The 25,431-nt window shown below is 36.5% G+C and overlaps 1 protein-coding gene across 4 annotated transcripts in view; it reads right to left on the bottom strand.

Moving 5' to 3' along the window:
* Window positions 1–2,516: 2,516 nt before the first annotated feature.
* ECT2 (epithelial cell transforming 2) overlaps window positions 2,517–25,431 on the bottom strand; it is a 63,911-nt gene continuing 40,996 nt past the window's right edge. For 3 of the 4 annotated variants that reach the window (XM_065876800.1, XM_065876802.1, XM_065876801.1), the window contains exons 19-23: window positions 19,245–19,383; window positions 17,574–17,728; window positions 7,972–8,079; window positions 6,830–6,976; window positions 3,754–3,843 (exon numbers count right to left, since the gene is read on the bottom strand). In XM_065876800.1, coding sequence (XP_065732872.1) covers window positions 3,754–3,843; window positions 6,830–6,976; window positions 7,972–8,079; window positions 17,574–17,728; window positions 19,245–19,383 — 639 coding nt within the window. Of the gene's footprint in view, window positions 3,844–6,829; window positions 6,977–7,971; window positions 8,080–17,573; window positions 17,729–19,244; window positions 19,384–25,431 lie in introns of all 4 variants that reach the window. The other variant, XM_065876799.1, reaches the window with a different exon arrangement.

Genomic DNA, 25,431 nt, shown 5'->3' with positions numbered 1-25,431 from the left:
CATACCTTAAACCTTACTGCTTAATGCCCAAGCGTTTTGTAAAATGATTATACAATTCACACTCCTACAAGCAGTGGAAGAGACTTCTCTGCTTCCCATTTGTGCTAAGCAAATATGGTGCATGTGCAATGGTATCTTACTTGCATTTTCTGCATTATGAATGAGGAACATCTCTTAATAAACTTATTAGCCATTAGGGTTTCTCACTTGTAAAATGCCTTTTTTTCTATAGAGATGTCTGATTTTTCAGATTTTTACGTTATTTACATATTCTGGATATGAGTCGTTTGTCAGTTGCATAAGTTGCAAACATCTACTCTGTGACTTTCACTCTCTTAATGATGTCTTTTCATGACTAGAAGTTCTTAATTTTAATGTAGATTTATCAATCTTTCCCACTATAATTAGCTTAAACAAAGTAACAAGTTTAAGTAATCTTTTCCAACCCAACAGATTAAACATACTCTCCTATATTACCTAGTAAAATCTTTATAGTTTTACCTTTCATATTTAGGTCTACAATTCCCTTAAAATTCATTTTTGTATATAGCATGTGAAGAAATTAATTTCCTTCCCTTCTTTTTTTAATAGATACCCATTTTTCTCTGCACCATTTATTGAACAGACTATCTTTTCCCCAATGTTTTAAAGTGCTACTTTTGTCTGTTTATGTATTTTCAATTATAATCCATTAATCTATTTGTGTTCAGTACACCAAAACTTCCAACACCTCAACGTCTTGATTGCTACGACTTTATAATAAACCTTGTTCCTAATAAAGCTTCCTCAACTGAGTGGTTATTCATAACTCTTATATTTCCATATAAAGTTTTAAAACTGTTATTTTACACACACACAAACACACACACTTTGTATTTTGACTGGCTTTGTTTGAATCTATAATTCAATTTGGGGGAAACATTTTTCAAAAGTAAAGTAACCAATCCATGACTATGGTATAATATCTCTATTAAGGTCTTTAATTAATGTAAATAAAGTCCCATGGTCTTCTCTTGTACATCTTTTATTAGATTTATTCTTAAGTACTTCAGTGGTTTTTATGCTATTGTAACAGGTATCTTTTAAGAAAAAGCATTTTCAACCTGTTTGTGGCTGGTGTTAATATAATTCATACTTGTATACTGATTTTGTATCAGAATTTAATTTAGTAACTTATCTGTAGATTCTTTAGGATTTCCTATCTACACAATCATATCATCTGTGAATAACAGCAGTATTGGTTTTTCCTTTCTAATTTTTATACCATTTCTTTTTCTTACAATACTGCACTGGGAGGGACTACATTAAAATTTTGATTAAAGGTGAAGTAGGCACCCCACTCCTTTCTGATCACAAAGAATATGTTGCCAAGGTTTCATCATTAAGTATGATTTTTTTTGGTAGATAATCTTTTATAAGTTTAAGGATGTTCCATTCTACTCCTAATCTGCAAAAAGTCTGATCACAAGAGACAAATTTATCAGATGTTTTCCCTGCAACTACAGAGGTAATATAATTTTTCTCCTTTAACCTATTAGGAAAATATACTGATAAATTATCTAAAATTAGAATAACCTTGTGTGCCTGGCATAAACCCAACTTGGTTATGATATACTATTCTTCTTATATATTACAATATTTCATTTGTTAACATTTTGAAATATTGCATGTATTTTCACAAATAGGATTAACATTTCTTAAAATGTCCAAAGTTATCCAGAACTCATAAAATGAGATGGGACGTTTCCTTCCTCTATTCTTTTTAAGTATTTGTGTAAGATTGGTATTAATTCTTCATTAAATATTGAATAGCATTATCCAGTGAAGCCATCTGGGCCTGATGATTTTTTTCTAGGAATAATTTTAAATGTGGATTCCATTTCTATAGTGTTTATAGGAACATTTATATGTGTTCTATTTCTTCCTGTATCAGCATTAATAAGTTACATTCCCCTAGAAATATGTCTGTGAGAATTGTGGTATTCTGTTGCAGTAATGAGTTCCAATTTGCTCACATCTTCCTGCATCCACACTCCTGGGTAAGAGTACCTTCCCACACTGACTTTAAAGCTCCCTTTAAAGTTAAAATTAACTACCTGCTACACGTTGCCAGTGAACATCCAATACATTTCCAAGTTCATGCCTTTTCTCACATCACTTCCTCTCCCTGGAAAATCCACATCTTTGGAGGCAACCATAGCTCCCTCCATCCCAATACAATGATAAAAGTTGTGTATTTTCTGCCAGAAAAAATGCATACATGCACATAAACACAAACTTTTATATAAACTATCATAGGATTCACTACCTCCATTCTGCAAAGTAGATTCCAGATTAATGACTCCTAACTTACACATTGCCCAGTATACATAATGCTTACAAATACTATAGAGGGAGGAATAAGCAATAAATATGCAAGCAAATACACAACAGAGCAAAGGTTGATATAAGCATTCATACTGGCTTATGAAAATTTATCTGAAAGAACTGTTTAAAACATGAAACATAAAATATACTTGAGTTTTAAGTATTTATTTACAAAGTTCTTCCTAATACAACTGCTTTTAAAATATAGCAATAAAGGATCATTTACTATTTAAAAGTGGTACATATGTGGCATAGAAAAAAATCTATATAGTCAGTTAAACTATTATAACTGATAACTGAAAATTGTTAAGTGACAGTTAAACATTTGCAGTACTCCCTAAACAGGTAGGAAATAAAAATGCATTTATTCATAGGAACTTGATTAATTTGTATTACTGACTTAAAAAAAGACTACTGTGAAAGATAACATCAGGGTTTGAAAAGTATTTTACAAAAGCAAATAAATGTATTTCAGTTTTACACTTAATTATAAGGCCATGATAAAAATTTGACCATACACATATCTATGTATTTTACAGCAGGTTAGCCAACTTTAGAATTATTTCATAAAGAATATAAACAATCTTTACCACAATTTCCCCATAGTCTTATCCTTCAAAATAAAATTCCACACACTGTCAAACTAAATCAAGATTTGCTAGTGGCTAAAATCATCATAAGTATATTGTCCCTTAAACAGCTACAAGTATACACCAGTATCATGTTTGTGCAAAATATACATTATTTTCTAATCTTTCTGCCCTTATCTCAATTTGCAAGCGTATTTTGAAACCATCTCCTTTAACTGTTATTCTTGTTAATAGCGGCAAATCTTTTAAAATCCACATGCTGTATCTTTATTTATAAAATAAACTGCAAAAGGAGCAGTTAAATAACTACTTTAAATAGCACATGTGGACCAAGAACCCACTATTCAGAGATCTATGCAGGTTTTTATCTAGTAAGTACTGTGGTATCACTTAATTTCTGAACAAATTGAGATACACAGATATTTATTTCCAAAAATTCATTCATGGACACTATACAAAGAGATTCACAGCAGTATTTGGCGTCAGCCAATAAAATTTATTTACTGTATCACATGGCAAAGTTACTAATATCATGAATAACTTAAATGATTGGTCTTCAATTGCATTCAACAAAGAGAAAAATTACATCAAAATCAATATAATTTTTTACATGAATTAACTCAAAAAATGTAAGAGGTTAATCTTACTCTTTCAAGAAGAAAATAAAATGGCATAGTTTAGTGTTACCTTCTTTCCAGCGTTCAGCAAGTGCTAACGACAAGTACCATTTAAGTCAGTTTCTTATTTGAATATGAGGTTGTTTAAAAGTTTCTACAAATTAAGATTTTTTTAAGCTTCATATCAAATGAGTTGTAGATCTACTTAAAGTATGACTTCTCCTTTCAAAGAAGGAAGGAAGGCTGACAAGGGAAGGAGATGGGATGCCCTGTAAAGACAAAATATTGTGTATTTAAAATTTTTTCTTTTAAAAATTGTAATATACAGTTTAGTATCATACATGTCATTTTTACATTTTACAAATTATCATAACAATTAAGATATCTGAAAAATCTAAACTCTTTAAATAAACTTAAAATTAGGGGGAAGGGTGGGGAGAACACATAATTAAAACTATTTCAGAATTCTGAAAACAAGAAACAAATGTATAGACTAGTTTACTACATATGAACTCAGTTGAAATAGATATATGCTTAGTGTTTCAGGTTTTTTTTAAATTATAAATTAGAGTATAAGTTTTGAGGTTAAAAAGATAAACCCTAGTGGTTTCTTCTTAACTTAATCATAAAGCAGAATTAAGAGGAGTAAAATTACTTCGTGGGAAATAATTTTCTAAATTAAAAGTCATAAACTCCAAAAGAGTTTTTATATTATGTATGCAACCCATATTTATATGTCTGTATGTGTTTGTGTGTATGTATGATTTTGCTCCATGTAAAAATTGAGCAAAACAGCAGTGCTTTTGATAATAGAGATTATTAATATACTAAGCTGTCTAAACTTATTGTTTCAGAGTGTCAAAGTTAAATATCATCAGATTTTTAATAACAAAGAAACATAGACATGAATACCAAACACTCAAGAGGGGGTGTAAATCAAAACAAATTATAAAGGTACTGTTTTATTTTAGCAGATATTAATGGCTAACTGTAACTAAACTTAGAGCCAGCAAGGTAGCTAGCTATAAGTTCTCTTCAACTAGGTAGTAAATAAAATGACGTGTTTAAAGAGCTAGGTTGGTAAAGTATTACCATTCAAGTGATAGCAAAGAAATGATTTAAGTAGATAGTATAATAGTTTACATTTTCCTCAGGTAAAACCTTTACGATTTGCCATATTAAAAGCATAAATTTTACATAAATGTCATAAATCTAAGATTAAGAATCAGATCTGTAATATAAATCCACTTCACAGGACAATTACTACTATTTTTTAAATAATCATTTTCATAAATAAGAAAATCTCTAATGGGACTGATTTTTTCTGGACTTATGAGTAAATTACCTTGCAAACATATCTTTATGTGCCAATAAGCAAAGAAACTCTATTAAGCCTATGTTGTGAATTCAAAGCAGTTATAAAGTTGTGAATTCAAAAGTCCCCACCCACCTAATAAGTAATTCAGTGGAGAAAAAAACTTTCTTTTTTCACAAATGCAAACTTCAAATAGCTAATAAGCTCACATTAAACTTCACGAGGCTTGTTTCCATTACTGGTTGGCATATCTCCTAATTCTTCACAAATGTCAAAGATGACTTGGATAGAACTTTTTTTGAAATTTGAAAACTCAGTATTTCCTTCTAGCACCTCTGAAAAACTAGCTCGTGAGGCAGAATGACGTATAGATCGAAACCAGGAGTTTTGAGAGCGCCCACCAGTAGAGTTTGAGCGCTGAACATAACCATGCTTAGTAAATCCAATTATAGTGCTTGTGGAAACAGAATGGGTAATCTGTTAGAACAGAAATAGGCAATTGAGAAGAGGACATGAACGTCTTAAAGATATTTTAGGTACTTCTTATTTATGTTGTCTACATAAAATTGACAAAACCATAAATAATATATATTAATTTTACAAAATTCTTCTATTAAATCCAATTATCTTCATTTGAAAAGCAATAATGTTTATAATAGTTACTATAAATGCAGGAAATAAACAAGGGATAGTACTTTGGACTTCAGAAAGCTTACAGTCCGATTTTAGTAAATGAATGCTAAATTTTGTCAATTTCAATATATTTTTCATTAATCAAATTTCTTTGCAAAAATTTATATCATCAACTAAGTACAACTTCTCTCTCACTGGAAGGTTAATCTTGATTAAAAGTTCTGTATAAACATACTCATATTAGCTGTAACCTTTGATGTATATTAACTAACGACTTAACTAGCTTTATAAAAAATAAGTTATGAAGCATTATGTGCCTTTTCTGTATAAACTTTAACAATTAAAGGTAACCATTTATAAAACACCAAAGCACTCCCTTTGTGTATATTAACTTATTTAATCCTTACAACTACTACTTTAGATTCATTTTACAGACAGTGAAATTGAAACAGGAAGATCTCTAATAAGCTGACAAAAGTCACACAGCTAGCAAATAGCAGAACCGGGATTTGAACATGTGAGTTCCAGAGTTCATGCTCTTAACCACTACTCAAGCTGCCTTTGAGTACAAAATCACATTATACGTGAGTGTGTGTGTGTATTTACTTTCTACAATAACACCATAGGTAAGTACTATTAACCTCTTTTCTCTCATCTGCAAAAATGGGGATAAGAGAGAATAGGAAACTTGCTGAAGGACATACAGCTAAGAAGTGACAGTCACTTGCTTTTCTTAACCTTAGTAGGTAAGGTTAATAATTTTTACAAAGGACAGATACATCACTATTTAGTGACAGTAATAAATGTTAGAAATGCCCTTAATATTAATTAAATGACTAAAATTCTGACACTGTTGGGAATTTGGATTGCTCAGGAAACATTTAAAAATATATACATGAATTTAGAACCCATATCATCCTTTGATATTCACAGCTTCAGAGATTATATATTCATCACATAAATAATGAAAGAAATAAAACTCAGTCTCTGCTATATTACTGGAGCCAATCTATAAATAGAACCATGGCTATTTACATCAGTAAAGTGATAGGCCAGATTGAAACATGTTTCTTAGAGACCTACAACTCAATCCCAGTAAAATTTCATATCAAACTACACATTAAGTAAGTCTCTAGTTCATTAAGTGAGGTTTTCTCAGTTACCTAACCCAGTAAAGAGGTCAGATGCTTAGATATATCCAAAAAATTGATGGAGATATTAATATTTCCGTCTTTAAAAAGTTAACAAATTCCACACCAACTTCATAAATTTGGAGTCATTTAGCCCATTAAATCAAAATCACTTACTGCTAATGAAGATGTGCTAGACAGACGACTCATTACATGCTTATCATTGCTAGAAGGACTTCTTCCCTCCACTGAACTTTGGGATGTCATAAGAGCCCTTCGTAGAGCTCTTTTTGGAGTTTTGGAGAAAGAGAATGCTCTTGTAACCTAGAGTTAAATTACAATTAATTAAAAAACCTAGACAAATCTAACTGATTAGAACAATTATATGTAAACAAAGCCAAATTCACACCAAAAGTTTTTCTATAAAAAGTATATAGCAAAATTAGAATCTCTTTGGACAAAGCAGTGAGAAAATGTAGTACATTGTAGATTACTCCATCTTGGTTTCATAGAGCACCTACACTAGTCCAGCAAGAGAAAGTGGGAGGGAAAATTTGGCATGAGAGAAGAAACCTGGGTGTTATCTGATTTTGCTACAATTTAGTTGTGAGATCTTTGATCCAAAGTCACTTAAACCTCAATTTCTTTAATTGAAAAAGTGTAGGAGTTTATTTGAATCATCACTGTTAACATGTTTATCTACTATACATCATACATGTTAAATGCAGAGATAAATGATGATTAAAGTATAAAGCCTCCCCTCAAAGGCAAGGAAAACAACCAAGACTTATAAACCTAGCAAGTAGACTACAGTTGCAAAATTTTACCTGTAAAATTAAAAGTCTAGTTCTACTTTTAAAAAGCCCTATTACCAACATTCTTGTGTAGTCCTCAACAACTTCAATACTGTAAGGTAAGTAACAAAGCTATCTTCATCATTAGAAGTCTGAAACACACTTATGGTAAGGAATAGATCCCAGGTTTCCTGACTCTACTGTGTGCCCTTTGCTGAAAAATATCTGATTTTTAACATGAATGCAATTCATGTTAAATGCAATTTCTAACATGAATGCACACGTATCTATACCTAAAACACCATCAGAAGTATCATAGTAACTAAAATGGGAAGGATAACAATTTGTTATAATTACTGTGCCAAAGAATTCACTGAGCTAAACTATTATCTCTGTGGGCCATTGCCTAGAACCAAAAACAGCTTTATTTTATACACTACCTGATGTCTATGGCAATACTATTTTAATATACTCTGAAAAATACATTTTGGAGATATGCTGAATAATAATTTCACTAAGACTCACCTTTTTTGAAGTCTTTTTTATTGCTCTAGATGCTCTACTCAATGTACTGTCCATATCTTTCGTATTTACTTCAAAGGATTCTGGATCAGCAGTGTAAATAAGATTCTCCTGTTGAAAATTAATATTTTTATTTTAAAATAAACAAAATAAAAATACACAACTGTTCCTAAAATCAAACCTTTAAGAACTTATATGCTCACATAGGGGGCATATATAAATGAAGCTACTCAAGATTTCTGATGTGTTTGATATAATTTCTACTCTGAAATTTATTTAAGGCCTCAAAAAGTATATAACAGAAGAACAAAAACTGATTCAAAGAATCAGATTTTTATATTTTTTACAGTGTGTGTGTGTGTGTGTGTGTGTGTGTGTGTGTGTGTGTGAATACAGAAATATTTTCTCTTCAACATGGCAAAAGTTCTCAAATGATAAGGCACCGACTCAGGGCTTTTAAAAAATTTACTATGCATAATATTTGAAATGTAGGAAAGAGCTCAACTGCAGTTGCCTAATATCTGAATTTACAAACATTTCTTAGTAACAAAATTTCACAACTGGGAAGAATTCTGTGGTTTAACACAGTATAAATCAGGATATAGTTAAATGTTTGCTGCCATCTTGTGGTTAATTTTACTTTATGAAATATTTTCATTAACTGTTTATATTTCAGTTCTAGAATTATTAGCCATCCTGTGGCTAGTAATTCAATAGACTTTATTTTAAGGAAACTTTTCCATTAACCATTTACATTTCAGAATCATGGTTATAAATTTAGAAAGGACTGCATAAGCCATGTAGTCAGACATTGTGATAAATGCAGGAGTAATCTCTATAATAGGCAATCACTATACTGCAGAAATCCATTTTATATATGGATATCTAGAACTATGAGAAAAAATTCTTCCTTATAATGAGCAGCTTTTTGGCTTTACAAAAAGCTGTCTGCATCTCCTTTCTCATCAGCACTCTGTTGTACACACTAGCACTGTATTTCCTTCCATGAACCTTTCTGTGGAACAATCCTTTATTTATAACAACATATTCTTGGCCCACAGAAATTTTTTTGGCGGTACACGGGCCTCTCACTGCTGTGGCCTCTCCCGTTGCAGAGCACAGGCTCCGGACGCGCAGGCTCAGCGGCCATGGCTCATGGGCCCAGCCGCTCTGCGGCATGTGGGATCTTCCCGGACCGGGGCACGAACCCGCGTCCCCTGCATCGGCAGGCGGACGCTCAACCACTGTGCCACCAGGGAAGCCCCCCACAGAAATTTTTAAAAAACAAACAAATCAAGGGCCAGAGGAGGTGGTGGAATAGAAGGAAGTGGAACTCACCTCTTCCCACAAATATACCACAAATACATCTACATGTGGAATAATTCTTACAGTATACCTGCTGAATGCCAGCAGAAGATCTCATAAAACCAAAATGCAAGAAAGATGACCACCTAACAGGGTAGGGTGAAAGAAAGAAAACGGGAATTGGGACGGGATCTGTGCCCCTGGGAGGGTGCTGTGAAAGAGGAAAGGTTCCCTCACTGTGGGAAGCCGCTTTACCAGCAGGGGAGATCAGTGGGGAGAGAAAGGGAGCTTCAGAAGCTTGGAGGAGAGTGCTGCAGCCAGTGTGCAACAAGAAGAACATAGAGAGACCTGCACAGAAGGCCCTGGCCATCTCACTGCAATCCCTAGCCTAGGACCCACATCTGCTGGTACACACAGGGGCTGAGTGCTAAAACTTGGGCTTCAGAGGACAGACCTGAGAAGACTGGCATTGGCTGCATGGAGACAGCCTGAAGAGGCTGGAGTGTGGTCCACAGCTGCAAACAGGGGCATGCGCAAGAAGGAGCCCAGATCTGTCACTGATGTCCCATTGTTAACCTGCAAGCTCGAAGGGAGGGGCGGGGCCTGGAACAGCAGCCTCATTCTTGGTGTGCTCACAGAGGGTGAGGCTCTGCCTCTATGATTTGGGAGCGAGCAAGCCTGGGTGAGCTGCCCACACATGGAGGCAGGGCTGAAACCGTAGCCTATGGCCAGCGGCCACACAACTTCAGAAGCAGGGTTGAAATCTGAGTGTTCCAGCAGCTGTGATATCTGCAGATTTGTGCATCTGAGACAGCTTTGCACACCCAGTGCCTGCAGGACATCGGAGTAGATTATTGGCGCTCCTGTGGCTGGGGCAGGTCTGGCGGTAGCAGGCTCTGCTGGCGCTCACACACAGAGGCGGGGTCGGGGTCTGGGCTGACTCAGTAGCTCCTACGGTGGGTCCAGGTGCTTGACCCAGTCCAGGTGCACGACCATGGTATACCAGTGCTTGAACTCAGTGGTTCCATGTCAAAAGATCTATGCTAGTGGTTTTGTGAGCACAGCACCTGAGGGATACCCCAGCTTACTGTCTGAATTCCCATGGTTGAGGTCAGACTGAGGGCAGTGCCAAAGACAGTATACATTGGTGAGCCAACACGACAGGTAACAAGCAAAACCACAGAGCAACTTCCCAGTAGACAGCTTCTGCAGAGGAATAATCAGGGGCTCCTCTCCCAGCAGGGGCATTCAAGCCCAGCTACCTAACACCAGTCCAGAAACAGAGCTGGTGGCATCTACTCCAACAACTGGGGTGCAGACCCTGCCCCTGACAGAGCTGTGACAACCAAAGAGCAAAGAGGAGGTCATGCTCAACATCAGTGCAGGCTCTGGTCATCACGGTAACAATCATACCCCCTATCAAGGGGATAACGGCTAACACACACTAAAGAAAAATGTGGCAGACATCCATAATAAAAACAGCCCTTGCACAAAAATATTACACTCACGAGGGCTACACAGGGAAACACAAAAAACAGCCCTTCAAGACCACAGCAGATAACTATTTCTCCTTAATTCACACAGTCAGAGAAATAGAAGTAAAATGAAGCAGAGGAAACACTCCCAATTAAAAGACCAAGAGAATTCCCCTGAAAGAACAATGAAACAGACATCTGCAGTCTAGCAGATCTGTAGTCCAAAAAGGAGGTAATGAAAATACTGAAGTAATTAAGCAAGTCTATCAACAGAAATGCACATTACTGTAAAAAGGAACTAAAAACTATAGAAAGGAGGGAATTAAATTAGAAAACTCATTTGCCAAAACAAAAGCTGAACTCGAGGCAATCAACAACAAACTGGATAATGCAAAAGAACTTATAAGTGATCTGGAAGATAGAATAATGGAAATCACCCAATCAGAACAACAGACAGAAACACAAATGAAAAAAAAAAAGGAAAGCAATAAACAAGACCTATGGGATAATATAAAGTATCCAGATATATGCATAATAGGGATCCCAGAAGGAAAACAAAGAGAAGAGGGGATCAAAAATTTATTTGGAGCTTCCCTGGTGGCGCAGTGGTTGAGAGTCTGCCTGCTGATGCAGTGGACATGGGTTCGTGCCCTGGTCTGGGAAGATCCCACATGCCACGGAGCGGCTAGGCCCATGAGCCATGGCCGCTGAGCCTGCGCATCCGGAGCCTGTGCTCCGCAAGGGGAGAGGCCACAACAGTGAGAGGCCCGCGTACTGCAAAAAAAAAAAAAATTATTTGAAGAAATTATGGCTGATGACTTCCCAAATATAAAGAAGGAAACAGATACCCAGGTACAGGAAGCACAGAGGGCCCCAAACAAGAAGAACCCAAACAGACCTACACCAAGACATATTATAATTAAAATGGCAAAAGTTAAAAGATATGAGGATTCTAAAGGCAGCAAGAGAAAAACAAAGCGTTAATTACAAGGGAAACCACATAAGGCTATCAGCTGATTTCTCTACAGAAACATTGAAGACCAGAAGGGAGTGGCAAGATATATTCAAAGTCTTGATAGGGAAGAAGCTGCAACCCAGGATACTCTAGCCAGCAAGATTATCACTTAGGATAGAAGGAGAGATAAAGAATTTCTCAGACAAGCAAAAACTAAAAGAATACAGCAATATTAAACCTATCCTAATAGGAGTATTGAAAGGTCTTCTTTAAATAGAAAAGAAGCAAGAATCTAGAGGAAAGAGAAATATCTCAACTGGAAAGTAAATCACTTAAATAAGCCAGTATACAGATTAAAAAAATAAATTTTTGTGAAAGCAATGATAACTACAATGAACACCTAAAGAATAAACATGAAGATGTAAAAGAGGACATCAAAATCATAAAATGTGGGGGAAGAGAGTATGAAAAATATACAACAGATTCACAAAAACCAAAAAGAACAGAACAAAAGCGTAATACAAAAGAAAACCATCAAACTACAAAATGAAAAAAAGAAAGGAACAAAGAAGAAATACAAAATCAACTAGAAAACAAGATTTAAAATGGCAATAAATACATATCTACCAATAATTACCTAAAATGTCAATGGACTAAATTCTCTAATAAAAAGACATAGAGTGGAAGATTGAATAAAAAAACAGGAGCTTACAATATGCTGCCTACAAGGGACCCACTTTAGGGCGAAGGACACACATAGATTGAAAGTGATGAGATGGAAAAAGATATTTCATGCAAACAGAAATGACAAGAAAGTGGGTCTAGCAATACGCCTATCAGACAAAACAGACTCTAAAACTAATGTAATAAAGATAATAAAGGACACTCTATAATGATAAAAGGGTCAATACAAGAAGAGGCTATTACACTCATTAACATAACACTTGTTAACATATGCAGTATAGGAGCACCTAAATACAAAAAGCAAATGGTAACAGACATAAAGGGAGAAATTGACAGGAATACAATAGTAAGAGACTTTTAACACCTCACTCACACCAATGGACAGATCTTCCAGATATAAAAATCAGTAAGGCAAGAGAGATCCTAAATGATACAATAGAACAGTTAGAATTAATTGATATTTTCAGGACATTACATCCAAAAAAACCAGAATACACATTCTTTTTAAGTGCACATGGAATAATCTCTAAGACAAACTACATACTAGGACAAAAAACAAGCCTGAACAAATTTAAGAGGATAGAAATTATTTCAAGCATCTTTTCTGACCACAAAGGCATGAAACTAGAAATCAACCACAAAAAGAGAAATAAGAAAAAAATGATTACATGGAGACTAAAAAACATGCTACAAAAACCAATGGGTTGATGATGCAATCAAAGAGGAAATCAGAAGATACCTTGAAACATATGACATAAAAACACAACCATACAAAATCTATGGCATGCAGCAAAAGAAGTCCTTATAAGGAAGGAAATAATAAAGATCAGAGAGAAAATAAATAAAATATAGATTAAAAAACAAAAGAAAAGAGCTGGTTCTTTGAAATGGTAAACAAAATCAACAAACCTCTCTTCAGGCTCATCATGAACAGAGGACCCAAATAAACAAAATAAGAAATGAAAGAGGAGAAATAACAACCAGTACAACAAAAATTTAAAAAACATAAGACAATACTATGAACAATTATATGCCAACAAATTCAACAACCTAGAAAAAACGTACAATTTTCTAGAAACATACAACCCACCAAAACTGAATGAAGAGGAAAGAAAATTTGAACAGACCATTCACTAGATGTGAAATACAATATGTAATGAAAAAACTCCCTGCAAACCGAAGTCAGGACCAGATGGCTTCACTGAGGAATTCTGCCAAGCATACGAAGAAGAACTTATAAAAACCCTCCCCAAACTCTTCCACCAAAAGATTGAAAAGGGAACACTCCCAAAGGCATTCTAGAAAGCCACCATCACCCTGATACCAAAACCAAAAACAATACCAAAAAAGAAAATTAAAGGCCAATATCTTTGATGAATATAAATGAAAAAATTCTCAACAAAATATTAGCAAACCAAATCCAACAACACATAAAAACAAGATCATATACCACAATCAAGTTGGATTCATCCCAGGGTCACAAAGATGGTTCGACATACAAATATCAGTGTGATAACACCACATCAACAAAAGAAAAGACAAAAAACACATGATCATCTCAACAGATGCAGGAAAAGCATCTGATAAAATTCAATGTCCATTCATGATAAAAACTCTTACCAAAGCCGGTATAGAGGGAACATACTGCAACATAATAAAAGCTGTTTTGACAAACCCCCAGCCAAGATAATATTCAATGGTGAAAAGCTGAAAGCCTCCCTGCTAAAATCTGGAACAAGACAAGGGTGCCCACTCCCACCACTTCTATTCAATATAGGATTGGAAGTCTGAGCCACAGCAATGGACAAGAAAAGGAATAAAATGTATCAAAATTGGAAAAGAGGTAAAACTGTCATTACATGCAGATGACATGACACTAAATATAAAAAACCCTATAGACTCCACACAAAAACTATTAGAACTGATAAATTCAGCAAGGTAATGATACAAGATTAACATACAGAAATCTGCTGTATTTCTTTACACTAACAATGAAATATCAGAAAGTTAAAAAAAGAAAAAGAAAAAATCCCTTTTAAAACCACATCATACACACACAAAATATTTAGGAATAAACCTGACCAAGGAGGTCAAAGATTTATATGCTGAGAATGCTAGAAAATTGTTAAAGGAAACTGAAGATGATTCAAAGAAATGAAATCATGCTCTTGATTGGAAGAATTAATATTGTTAAAACGGCCATACTACCCAAAGCAATCTACAGATTTAATGCAATCCCTATCAAGTTACTCATGACACTTTTCACAGAACTAAAACAAATAGTTCTCATATTTATATGGAACCATAAAAAAAACAGAATTACCAAAGCAATCCTGAGGAAAAATAACAAGGCTGGAGGCATAACCCTCTCAGACTTCAGAGAATACTACAAAGCTACAGTAATCAAAACAGTGTTGTATTGGCCCCCAAACAGACATATGGATCAATGGAACAGAACAGAGAGCCCAGAAATAAACCAACATACCTACAGTCAATTAATCTTTGATAAAGGAGGCAAGAATATACAATGGAGAAAAGACACTCTCTTCAGCAACTGGTGCTGGGAAAGCTGGACAGCTGTATGTAAATCAATGAAGTGAGAAGACACCCTCACGCCATACATAAAAATAAACTCAAAATGGTAAAGAATTAAATATAAGACAAGACACCATAAAACTCCTAGAAGAGAACACAGGCAAAACATTCTGACATAAATTGTACCAATGTTTTCTTAGGTCAGTCTCCCAAGGCAATAAAGGCAAAAATAAACAAATTGGACCTAATCAAACTTATAAGCTTTTGCATAGGAAGGAAACCATATAAAGAAAAGACAACCTACAGAAGGGGAGAAAATATATGCAAACGATTCAATCAACAAGGGATTAACTTCCAAAATATACAAATAGTTCATACAACTCTATAACAAGAAAACTACCCAATCAATAACTGGGCAGAAGACCTAAATAAACATTTCTCCAAAGAAGACATACAGATGGCCAAGAGGCACATGGAAAGATGCTCAACATCACTAATTATTAGAGAAATGAAAATCAAACCTACAATGAGGTACCCCTCACACCAGTCAGAATGGCCATCATTAAAAAGTCTACAAATAACAAATCCCAGAGAGGGTGTGGAGAAAAAGGGAACCCTCCTACACTGTTGGTTAGAATGTAAACTGGTGCAGCCACTATGAAAACAGTATGGAGGTTCCTTTAAAAAACTAAAAATAGAGTTTTCGTATGACCTAGGAATCCCACTCCTGGGCATGTATCCAGAGAAAACTATAATTCAAAGATACATGCACCCCAATGTCCACAGCAGCACAATTTACAATTGCTGAGACATGGAAGCAACCTAAATGTCCATTGACAGATGAATGGATAAAGAAGATGTGGTATATATACAAAATGGAATAGGGACTTCTCTAGTGGCGAGCTACAACTACTGAAGCCCACGTGCCTAGAGCCCATGCTCTGCAACGAGAAGCCACCACAATGAGAAGCCTGTGCACAGCAACGGAGATTAGCCCCCACTTGCCACAGCTACGAAAAAAGCCCGTGCGCAGCAGCAAAGACCCAATGCAGCCAAAAATAAATAATTAATTTAAAAAGAAAAAAAAGTTTAAAAAAATGGACTGACTACCCCTCAGCCATGAAAAAGAATGAAAGTATGCCATGCAGCAACATGGATGGACCTAGAGATTATCATACTAAATGAAGTAAATCACAAAGAGAAAAGACAAATACCATATGATATCACTTATATGTGGAATCTAAAATATGACATAAATGAACTTATTTACGAAAAAGAAACAGACTCACAGACATAGAAAATGTAAAAACTTATGGTTACCAAAGGGGAACGAGGGTGGGAGAGGGATAAACTAGGAGTTTGGGATTAGCAGATACAAACTACTATATATAAAATAGATAAACAACAAGGTCCTACTGTATAGCACAGGGAACTATATTCAGTATCCTATAATAAACCATAATGAAAAAGAATATGTGTGTATATGTATAACTGAATCACTTTGCTGTACACCAGAAACTAACACAATGCTGTAAATCAACTATACTTCAATTAAAAAACAAAATTTAAAAGTCTGTTAATTTTTCTAAACAGTTAGGTAAATACTTTTAATAAAGTATTTACTTTATAAGCAATAATAATTATACCTCAATGTCTTTTAAGATCAGATTTAACTATAATAAACTGAATGTTTTATTCCCACAGGAAATGTCCAAGTACTATACTGAAAAAGGTTATCTGTCTATACATTCTCCTCCATCTATGTCATTTGTGCAAAGATGAAGGGATCTATATCTATCACATGTCTCTCCCATATATAATGAAGAAATCAAATTATCTTTTTTTTTTTTTTTTTTTTGCGGTATGTGGGCCTCTCTGACTGTTGTGGCCTCTCCCGTTTGCGGAGCACAGGCTCCGGACGTGCAGGCTCAGCGCCATAGCTCACGGGCCTAGCCGCTCCACGGCACGTGGGATCTTCCCGGACCGGGGCACGAACCCGTGTCCCCTGCATTGGCAGGCAGACTCTCAACCACTGCGCCACCAGGGAAGCCCCCAAATTATCTTTTAATGGACCTAGATTTCATCCAAGATCTACTACAAGCTACCTGATTTCTGGTGAGTCATTTAACTTCAAGAATTTGATTTTCTCATATATCTTCACTTTAATCTGTACAGGATAAAAATGGTTATATATTCATAATGGCATTTGATTTTAAGAGATTGGACTAAGAAAACTGCATTGGCAACTTGCCTGACAGGAAAAGCAACTTGCTACAATTCACCTATTGCTCTCAATAAGATAAAAGGACAATAGATCAAAATACTCTCTCACAGATAGCCAAGTCAAAGAGCACTAATGAAAATACATTATAAGTCCCAAAAGCTTCACTATAGCAGAGCCAAAGGAGCTGTAAGGCTATGAGGCCTTATATATGAGGCCCTGTCTGTAAGCTAGGGACTCAAAGAAATGTTTCATGTGTCTATATTTTTAAAAATTTCCTCCAAAACAACTTTTAAATCAGTTTTCCTCAATAAACACAACACAAACTCTCCTTCATCCATAATTAACAAGTCATTAGAAACGTACACGTTTAGTCTGTATATTACCATGGAGTTTAAACTTTCATTATAATAGTGGTTTAAGAACTTACAGCATCTGCTTTACAAATGGTGTTGGCTACATGTCGACATAGCATCTTTAGCCAGTTTTCTTTTGGAGGTTCCTCTGATGTCATCTGGAAACTGAGCAGCACATTTGCCTGCTCTGTAGGTGGCCTCACAAGCAAGGCAAAAGCATTATGGCAATCTAGGGTTCCAGAATAATCACAAACATTAAATGTTACTCCTTGGAAAATGACAGACTTAACACAAGTTCCCTCAGAGCAACGAGATTCCAAAAAATTATCTCTTCTCTACCTTTTCTGTCCCCTCTGCTTTTTTTTTTTTTTTTTGCGTTACACGGGCCTCTCCCTGTTGCGGCCTCTCCCGTTGCGGAGCATAGGCTCTGGACGCACAGGCTCAGCGGCCATGGCTCACGGGCCTAGCCGCTCCACAGCACGTGGGATCTTCCCGGACCAGGGCACAAACCCATGTCCCCTGCATCAGCTGGCGGACTCTCAACCACTGTGCCACCAGGGAAGCCCTCCCCTCTGTTTTTAACTGGACAAAGAATAGCATCATATTAAGTTGAAACACTGGAAAGAATTATAATAGTATGTACCATGTGAGGAACCAACAATGATATTGTTAAGTAAGCAGTATTTTCCATGACATTTCATATTTTCTTTGATGGAGTTTTAAAAAATTAGATTATATCATTTCTTAGAATTCTAGAAGTTAAGTTTTAAAATAAAGTGACATTGTAAGAATAATTCAATAATTCAACCTATTTAAATCTAGTTCAAATAAAATACTCAAATATTAAAATTGTTACAAAATGTTTTATGACCAAGATGCTAAAACAGAACGTATTTTAAACAATGAAGTCTTCCATAATTATAATCCCAAAATATAGAGATCATTTAAGTGAATGTTCCATGTAACCTTTAATAAATCCAGAATTTGACAACTGAGTAAAGATAGCAATATAAGTTGCCATTCAAGGGTTTTTTTATTGTTTCTCATAAATTAAAAGCTTTCCATCATTTGAGGATAGGATCAGTAATGGAACCAGTTTACACTGTAAAAATATATGCCTAAACAAGCAAAATATTGCCAGGCATGCACATCACTAGGTACTATTTTAAAAACTGATACTACGCCAGTAGGTATAAACTTTTCCCAATTTCAGGCCTTCAAAGAATCCTTTCTAACACTCCCAAAGTATAGAGTAAAAGCTTTCCTTAATACACATTTGAGCCCATGTTGAGTCTACCATAGTTACTTTGGGTGTACTTACTCATGCACATCTATTCCTGGTCATATCCTAAGTGTATCCCTAACAATACAGCCATTGGCAACAGGGAAGGTTATAAGCTGTGGGGCACAGGTAATAGACTACAATTGTCTCTGGATTCTGAAGGAATAAAAATAAGTTTTGGTGTGGGAATGGGCACTATTTTGACATGTAACCACTTAAAAGCTCTCTGTCCCTTAAGAGATGAAGATATCCTTCAGACTGAGATAGTATTTTCATTTGAAAAAAACTAAAAATCTCCCAGTTCCTAGAGATGTAGTTGAAGTATAAGAACAATTACTTTGCCAGAACTAACCAACAATATTTAAAGATAATATACCAGCTTAAAAAATATATATAAGGGAATCAAACTTTCAATGAATATAAACTATTTTTATCTAGCCAATAGTTTATCCAATGACCATACCTTCTGTCTCTCGTATGTCTAGCACCTTCTTAATCTGAGAAAGAGGCATTAGATGAATATGCTTAAGAGAAGCTGGGGGTCGGGTCTGGCCATGAGGACTCCTAAAAGTGCCAATAACCTTGTGTCGTTTTCTTGCTATCTGATTATAGGAAAAAAAAAAAGTCATCGTCAGTAACATAAAAACAAACACCAAATGCTTAAAAGTTAAATGGCACTAATCACATAAATCTATATGCAGCTTATTTAACTACCAGTCATTCCAAAATTACTATCTGATAAGAAGCATAGTTACTATGTGACAAATTCATACATGTAACTATGTAGCAGGAATGCTCATGTTTATATGAGAAGAGCTCAAAAGTCAGGAAAACAGGATATATGGAAAAGATCCCAGAGGTGTGAAAGAACTTAGAAGCACTGTGAGAAGTAACAGGATCAAAGGATGAAGGAACCTTCAATAAAAGGCCTTGAATTCGGAAATGGGAATAGTTGCTCTGGGATTGCTGCCTTGGGTTCAAAAGATAATTGATTTCAGTGTAAGAGCAGAATACACAATTATCTCAGATGCTTTGCAAGGCACTGAGGATAAAGGAGTGAATAATACAGAAATGGTTCTGGCTCTCATGATACCTACATACTATTGAAAAACAGGAAAATTAAAGTAACTAAATAATACATTAAAAATTGATACAAATTATAAAGTCACGGTGCTATGTTAAGATATAACTTTACCTAAACTGGGAACTCATGCAAAGGAAGACACAGGTAAAGTAATGCTGGAGAAGACAGGAGCAAAATCAGAAAGGACCCTGTGACTCATGATGTATTTGAGTTCTGTGAATTTTATAAGGTCTTTAAATTTATTGTTTTCATTTCCATGAAATCCTAGTATATTATTTTGCCTTTTTAAAAGAACATTTCTTTGGGGATTATAATCATCAACTGAAAGACATTAACACAAAATGATATAGATTAAGCTACTTAATGAATTGAGATTGACTGGTCATCATCATGAATATGACAAAGTAAGGCTGAAAAATGTACTGTTGATAGCTTGTGTTGGCTAATGAGACAAGATCAAAAGGCAGTCGGTATCATACTCACATTGATGCAGAAATATGACGCAGATCTATGATACATATCAAATATTAAAGGCCCATTTACATTAATATATGAAGAAAGCTGATTCTTTAATTATATCCACTGTACTATTTGAATATACTTATAATTTAGCTAAGCAAAATAAATAATTTTAAGGTTCATTTTTAAAAAGGAAAAACAATGACAAGTGCTAATATTGATGATACAAATGCTAGTCCATCAAGGTAAAAACTCAAAATACAGATACATCACCTGTCATGTTTAAGTGAAGTCAGTTTAGATCTTATCTATTTTAAATACCTCTAACTTTTACCATTCTCTTCATTCCAAATTTGCTCAACGTTTTTTTTTTTTTAAAACAAACAAGCTAAAGAATAAGAGTTTATAAATCTAAAAGTCCAAATTATAAATTTGGAGTTCAAATTTAATGTTAGAAATAGAAATGTTACAGTTAATGTGATTCTGACATGGAGACTAAGAGAGAGTAGAATAAAAAGTCACTGAATTCAGGAAGATGAAGGAAATGAGAAACCAGGGTATCAGATAACAGACTTGGAGGCTACAAGGAATGACCAATGGCAGGAATTAAAATGGAAGGTAAGTCAATGAGCCAGTTGTAGAAGACTTCACAAAAATTGAAGGGGATGTAAAATTTAAAAATTTAAAGTAAGTCAACTATCTAAGGATTAAGAGGATAAAGACCAGAATGGATTAGCAAAGGAAGTACAGATAACCTAACCTATTAGATGAATGGAGCCAGCTGACCGATGAACGTCAACAGGAAAAACTTACAAAAGCTTTAATGAAAGCAAACAAACAACTACTAAGCAGCTACATGGTACTCAGTGAGCACGATACTGCAGATTCAAATAAAATATGATCAAAAATTGACTCTACCTAGTCCCTGTTCTGAAAAGCAGAGCAGGCTAAAGCTCTCATTACAGGGGAGACAAGTAGTTCAGAATTATCTGCCTCATGATTTTTTATAACTTTCTCAGTTCAGGGTAAGGTCAATTGTGTACAGTATTTTCACTGCCTTTACTTTTGTGTTTTGTGATAGTACTGACCAAATGAAAATACCATTTTTCACTAACCTCACAACAACAAAACTCTTTAACACAAGTAAATTTTTGGTGAGATTTTATTGCACCTGTAACTGTACCTGGCTTGTTCTCTAAGATTCCGTTGTATTTATACTTTAAAAACTAATGTGCAGGAGACCTTCAAGATGGCGGAGGAGTAAGACACGGAGATCATCTTCCTCCCCACAAATACATCAGAAATACATCTGCGTGTGGAACAACTCCTACAGAACACCTACTGAATGCTGGCAGAAGACCTCAGACCTCCCAAAAGGCAAGAAACCCCCCACGTACCTGGGTAGGGCAAAAGAAAAAAGAATAAACAGAGACAAAAGGATAGGGACGGGACCTGCACCAGTGGGAGAGAGCTGTGAAGGAGGAAAGGTTTCCACACATTAGGAAGCCCATTCACTGGTGGAGACAGGAGGGTGGGGGGGGGGAAGCTTCAGCGCCATGGAGGAGAGCACAGCAACAGGGGTGCAGAGGGCAAAGTGGAGAGATTCCCACACAGAGGATCAGTGCCGACAAGCACTCACCAGCCCAAGAGGATTGTCTACTCAGCCGCCGGGGCGGGCGGGGGCTGGGAGCTGAGGCTTGGGCTTTGGTCAGATCCCAGGGAGAGGAATGGGGTTGGCAGCATGAACACACCCTGAAGGGGCTAGTGCACCACAGATAGTCGGGAGGGAGTCCGGGAAAAAGTATGGAGCTGCCGAAAAGGCAAGAGATCATTGTTTTGGGGTGCACGAGGAGAGGGGATTCAGAGCACCGCCTAAATGAGGTCCAGAGACGGGTGCAAGTAGCAGCTATCAGCGCGGACACCAGAGGCGGGCATGAGACACCAAGGCTGCTGCTGCAGCCACCAAGAAGCCTGTGTGCAAGCACAGGTCACTACTCACACCTCCCCTCCAGGGAGCCTGTGCAGCCTGCCACTGCCAGGGTCCCGTGATCCAGGGACAACTTCTCCGGGAGAACACATGGCGCACCTCAGGCTGTTGCAATGTTATGTGGGCCTCTGTCGCTGCAGGCTCGGCCCCACATTCCGTACCTCTCCCTCCCTCTGGCCTGAGTAAGCCAGAGCCCCCTAATCAGCTGCTCCTTTAAACCCGTCCTGTCTGGTTGGGAACAGATGCGCTCAGGCGACCTACACGCAGAGTCAGGGCCAAATCTAAAGCTTAAACCCCAGGAGCTGTGGGAAGAAAGAAGAGAAAGGAAATCTCTCCCAGCAGCTTCAGGAGCAGCGGATGAAATCTCCACAGTCACCCTGATGTACCCTGCATCTGTGGAATACCTGAATAGACAACGAATCATCCCAAATTGAGGAGGCGGACTTTGGGAGCAACTGTAGACTTGGGGTTTGCTTTCTGCATCTCATTTGTGTCTGGTCTTATGTTTATCTTAGTTTAGTATTTAGAGTTTATTATCATTGGTAGATTTGTTTATTGCTTTGGTTGCTCTCTTCCTATTTTTTTTTTAATACATAGATTTTTCCCCCCCTTTTTCTCTTTTTGTGAATTTGTATGTGTGTGCTTCTTTGTGTGATTCTGTCTGTATAGTGTTGCTTTTACCATTTGTCCTAAGGTTCTGTCTGTCTGCTTTTTTTTTTTTTAGTATAGTTTTTGGCACTTGTTATCCTTGGTGGATCTGTTTTTGGCTTTGGTCATTCTTTCTTTTCTTTTTTTTAATTACTTCTTATTTTTTTTATTTTTAACAACGTTTTTATTTTAATAACTTTATTTTATTTTTCTATCTCTCTTTATGTCTTTTTTTTCTCCCTTTGCTTCTGAGCCATGTGGCTAACAGGGTCTTGGTGCTCCAGCCAGGTGTCAGGCCTGTGCCTCTGACGTGGAAGAGCCAAGTTCAGGATACTGGTCTACCAGAGAACTCCTGACTCCATGTAATACCAAACGGCGAAAGCTCTCCCAGAGATCTGCATCTCAACGCTAAGACCCAGCTCCACTCAACGACCAGCAAACTACAGTGCTGGATACCTTATCCCAAACAACTAACAAGACAGGAACACAACGCTACCCATGAGCAGAGAGGCTGCCTAAAATCATAATAAGGTCACAGACACCACAAAACACATCACCGGATGCAGTCATGTCCACCAGAAAGACAAGATCCAGCCTCATCCACCAGAACACAGACACCAGTCCCCTCCAACAGGAAGCCTACACAACCCACTGAACCAACTTTAGCCACTGGGCCAGACACCAAAATCAATGGGAACTACGAACCTGCAGCCTGCGAAAAGGAAACCCCAAACACAGTAAGATAAGAAAAATGAGAAGACAGAGAAACACACAGCAGATGAAGGAGCAAGGTAAAAACCCACCAGACCAAACAAATGAAGAGGAAATAGGCAGTGTACCTGAAAACAAATTCAGAGTAATGATAGTAAAGATGATCCAAAATCTTGGAAACAGAATGGAGGAAATACAAGAAGTGTTTAACACGGACCTAGAAGAACTAAAGAGCAAACAAACAATGATGAACAGCACAATAAATGAAATAAAAAATTCTCTAGAAGGAATCAATAGCAGAATAACTGAGAAAGAAGAACGGATAAGTGACCTGGAAGATACCATAGTGGAAATAACTACCGCAGAGCAGAATAAAGAAAAAAAGAATGAAAAGAACTGAGGACAGTCTCAGTGACCTCTGGGACAACATTAAACACACCAACATTCGAATTATAGGGGTCCCAGAAGATGAAGAGAAAAAGAAATGGACTGAGAAAATATTTGAAGAGATTATAGTTGAAAACTTCCCTAATATGGGAAAGGAAATAGTCAATCAAATCCAGAAAGCAAAGAGAGTCCCATACAGGATAAATCTAAGGAGAAACACGCCAAGACACAAATTAATCAAACTACTAAAAATTAAATACAAAGAAAAAATATTAAAAGCAGCAAGGGAAAAACAACAAATAACATACAAGGGAATCCCCATAAGGTTAACAGCTGATCCTTCAGCAGAAACTCTGCAAGCCAGAAGGGAGTGGCAGGACATATTTAAAGTGATGAAAGGGAAAAACCTACCACCAAGATTACTCTACCCAGCAAGGATCTCATTCAGATTTGATGGAGAAATTAAAACCTTTACAGACAAGCAAAAGCTAAGAGAATTCGGCACCACCAAACCAGCTTTACAACAAATGCTAAAGGAACGTCTCTAGGCAGGAAAAACAAAAGAAGGAAAAGACCTACAATAACAAACCCAAAACAATTAAGAAAATGGTAATAGGAACATACATACCAATAACTACCTTAAATGTAAATGGATTAAGTGTTCCAACCAAAAGACACAGACTGGGTGAATGGATACAAAAACAAGACCGGTACATATGCTGTCTACAAGAGACCCACTCCAGACCTAGGGACACATACAGACTGAAAGTGAAGGGATGGAAAAAGATATTCCATGCAAAAGGAAATCAAAAGAAAGCTGGAGGGCTTCCCTGGTGGCGCAGTGGTTGGGAGTCTGCCTGCCGATGCAGGGGATACGGGTTCGTGCCCCAGTCTGGGAGGGTCCCACATGCCGCGGAGTGGCTGGGCCCGTGAGCCGTGGCCGCTGCACCTGCGCGTCCGGAGCCTGTGCTCCGCGATGGAAGAGGCTGCAGCAGTGAGAGGCCCACGTACCATACACACACAAAAAAAAGAAAGCTGGAGTAGCAATTCTCATATCAGACAAAACAGACTTTAAAACAAAGACTGTTACAAGAGACAAATATGGACACTACATAATGATCAAGGGATCAATCTAGGAAGATATAACAATTGTAAATATTTATGCATCCAACATAGGAGCACATAAGGCAAATGCTAACAGCCATTAAAGGAGAAATCGACAGTAACAAATTCATATTAGGGGACTTTAATACCCCACTTTCAACAATGGACAGATCATCCAAAATGAAAATAAATAAGGAAACACAAGCTTTAAATGACACATTAAACAAGACGGACTCAACTGATAGTTATAGGACATTCCATCCAAAAACA

The sequence above is a fragment of the Phocoena phocoena genome, chromosome 4 (genome assembly GCF_963924675.1).
Source record: "Phocoena phocoena chromosome 4, mPhoPho1.1, whole genome shotgun sequence".
Classification (NCBI taxonomy): Eukaryota; Metazoa; Chordata; class Mammalia; order Artiodactyla; family Phocoenidae; genus Phocoena; species Phocoena phocoena.
Note: the sequence above shows the minus strand (reverse complement) of the source record. Positions and strands in the feature narration are given on the sequence as shown.